Source organism: Aureococcus anophagefferens (genome assembly GCF_000186865.1).
Source record: "Aureococcus anophagefferens unplaced genomic scaffold AURANscaffold_89, whole genome shotgun sequence".
In the NCBI taxonomy this organism is placed as follows: Eukaryota; class Pelagophyceae; order Pelagomonadales; family Pelagomonadaceae; genus Aureococcus; species Aureococcus anophagefferens.
Window position 1 is genome coordinate 13,426 of NW_008705639.1, and position 2,409 is coordinate 15,834.

A 2,409-nucleotide genomic window follows, 5' to 3' on the forward strand; every position below is an offset into this window, starting at 1 on the left:
CCGGATTCTTTTGATCTTGCAGCTTAGCGTACGGCTTCAAGCGTATGCGGCCGAGTTCTTCGAGGTTCTGATGGTGGGCTCCCTCGAGTCGCCGAGCGACGTCGACGGGCTATCCGGCGCGGCGCCCGACGCGGCGCCCGCCGCGGCGCTCGCCGCGGCGCCGACGCTGTCCTTCGGCGCGGCGGCGCCCGCGCAGCCCCCGGCCGAGGCCTGCGCCCGGGACGTCGCGGTGCTTCTCGCGCTGTGGGACGCAGATGATGAGTTCAAGTGGCACTTTGGCGGCGGCGCGGACCCGTGGGCGTGGCACGGCGTGGGTGCGCGGGACGGGCGGGTAACAACTCTCGACCTGTCGGGCTGCTCGCCATGGACCGCGATGCCGGAGGCGATCGGCCAGCTCGAGGCGCTGACGACGCTCAAGCTGGGCGACGAGAATCTGACCGCGCTGCCGGGGGCGATCTGCCGGCTCTCGGCGCTGACGACGCTCAGCCTGAGCTACTGCAAGAGTCTGACCTCGCTGCCGGTGGCGATGGGCGGGCTCGTCGCGCTGACGACGCTCGACCTGCGCGACTGCGAGGACCTGACCGCGCTGCCGGTGGCCGCCATCGGCCGGCTCGCGGAGCTGACGACGCTCCACCTGGGCGGCTGCGTGAACCTGACCGCGCTGCCGCAGACCATCGGCCGGCTCGTGGCGCTGACGACGCTCAACCTGCGCGACTGCATAAGCCTGACCGCGCTCCCGCAGACCATCGGCCGGCTCGCGGCGCTGACGGCCCTCGACCTGCGCGACTCCCGGAGCCTGACCGCGCTGCCGCAGACCATCGGCCGGCTCGCGGCGCTGACGACGCTCAACCTGAGATGCTGCAAGAGCCTGACCGCGCTCCCGCAGACCATCGGCCGGCTCGCGGCGCTGACGGCCCTCGACCTGAGCTGCTGCGAGAGTCTGACCTCGCTGCCGGTGGCGATGGGCGGGCTCGTGGCGCTGACGACGCTCGACCTGAACTACTGCCAGAGTCTGACCTCGCTGCCGGAGGCAATCGGCCGGCTCAGGGCGCTGACGACGCTCAACATGAGATACGGCTGCTGGCTCCTGACCCCCCCCCTGGCCGGAGGCGATCGAGCGGCTCAAGGTGCTGACGGAGCTCACAGGATACCTCTCAACGAAAGAGGGGAAAACAAAGGAAGAATTCCTCGCCGCGGTCCGCACCGAGGGGGGGTGGGTGTCTTGGGTCCGGGCGCCGCGCCGCGAGCTCCTCGCCCTCCGCCAGCGCCTCCCGGCCCTCCGCGAGCAGGGCCGCGCGGCGCCGTCGTCGAGCGTGCGCGCGCACGAGCGGCTCTTCCTGAAGACGCCCGACGACGTCTTCGGCCACGTCCTCGCCTTCTGGCGCAGCGACCGCGACTACTAAGGCGACTGAGGGCTACTAGGACCGGACTAGGACCGGACAAGTAGAGGCGCGCCTGCGGTTACGCCTCTCTGTCGGCGCCTGCGGGGGCGAGCAGGTCGGGGGCGCCGGGGCTGCGACACCATGCAGTCACTAATCCGGATTTCTTTTGAATCTTGCAGCTTAGCGTACGGCTTCAAGCGTATGCGGTTCGCCGCCTGTGCCCTGGCCGGCGCGTCCCGCGGCGCCGCCGCCGACGACTTCTTCGCCGCCGTGGCGGCGGCGGCGCCCGCGGCGAGCGGGCCGCTCGCGAAGCTGCGCGTGTGCGCGGCCAGGGCCGCGACGGCGCTGTCCGCGACGTTCGCCGTCGACGACGGCTCCGTCGAGGTGGGCCTGGCGGCGCCGCGGGGCGCCCTGCCCCAGGTGCTCGACTGCGTCGCCGAGTCGGGCGTCGTCGACGCGTCGCGCGACGGCGCGACGGGCCTCCGCGTGACGCTCGCCGCGTCCGGCGCGGTCACCGGCGCGGCGACGGTGACCTCCGCCGCGGGCGGCGACGTCGCGCTCGCGCGGCGCCGCGCGCTCCAGACGACGACCTGGCGCGTGGGCAACGCCTGCGCCGTCGGCACCTACGGCAGCGGCTACGAGTGCGCGAGCTGCAACGAGGAGTGCGACGTGCAGCACTGGTCCGGCGCGTACTACGAGTACTCCTGCGACAGCGGCTGCACGAGCTGCGCGTCGTGCCCGGAGTGCGAGCCGGGCACCTACCAGCCCTACACGGCCCAGACCTACTGCTACAGCTGCCCGACGGGCACGTACGCGCCGTCGAACGGGCCGACGACGTCGTGCACGGTCTGCGAGGTCGGCACGTACGCCGTGGCCGCCGGGAGCTGCGCCTGCACGCTCTGCGAGCCGGGCACCTACGCCCCGGCCACGGAGACGGTGCTCTGCACGGAGTGCGAGGCGGGCCGCTACCAGTCGGCCTTCGGGGCCACGACGTGCTACGACTGCCCCGAGGGCTTCTTCTGCCCGA

General features: G+C 72.6%; 2 protein-coding genes across 2 annotated transcripts; both read left to right on the forward strand.

The window, feature by feature from the left end:
- Positions 1-340: 340 nt before the first annotated feature.
- AURANDRAFT_3178 (hypothetical protein) lies at positions 341-1,054 on the forward strand (the record flags this gene model as incomplete). Its single annotated transcript, XM_009043954.1, has 1 exon — positions 341-1,054. A coding segment is annotated over one exon (714 nt), but the record flags the coding sequence as incomplete, so codon positions are not given.
- Positions 1,055-2,093: 1,039 nt separating this feature from the next.
- On the forward strand, positions 2,094-2,405 carry AURANDRAFT_34467 (hypothetical protein; the record flags this gene model as incomplete). Its single annotated transcript, XM_009043955.1, has 1 exon — positions 2,094-2,405. A coding segment is annotated over one exon (312 nt), but the record flags the coding sequence as incomplete, so codon positions are not given.
- Between the last annotated feature and the right edge of the window lie 4 nt (positions 2,406-2,409).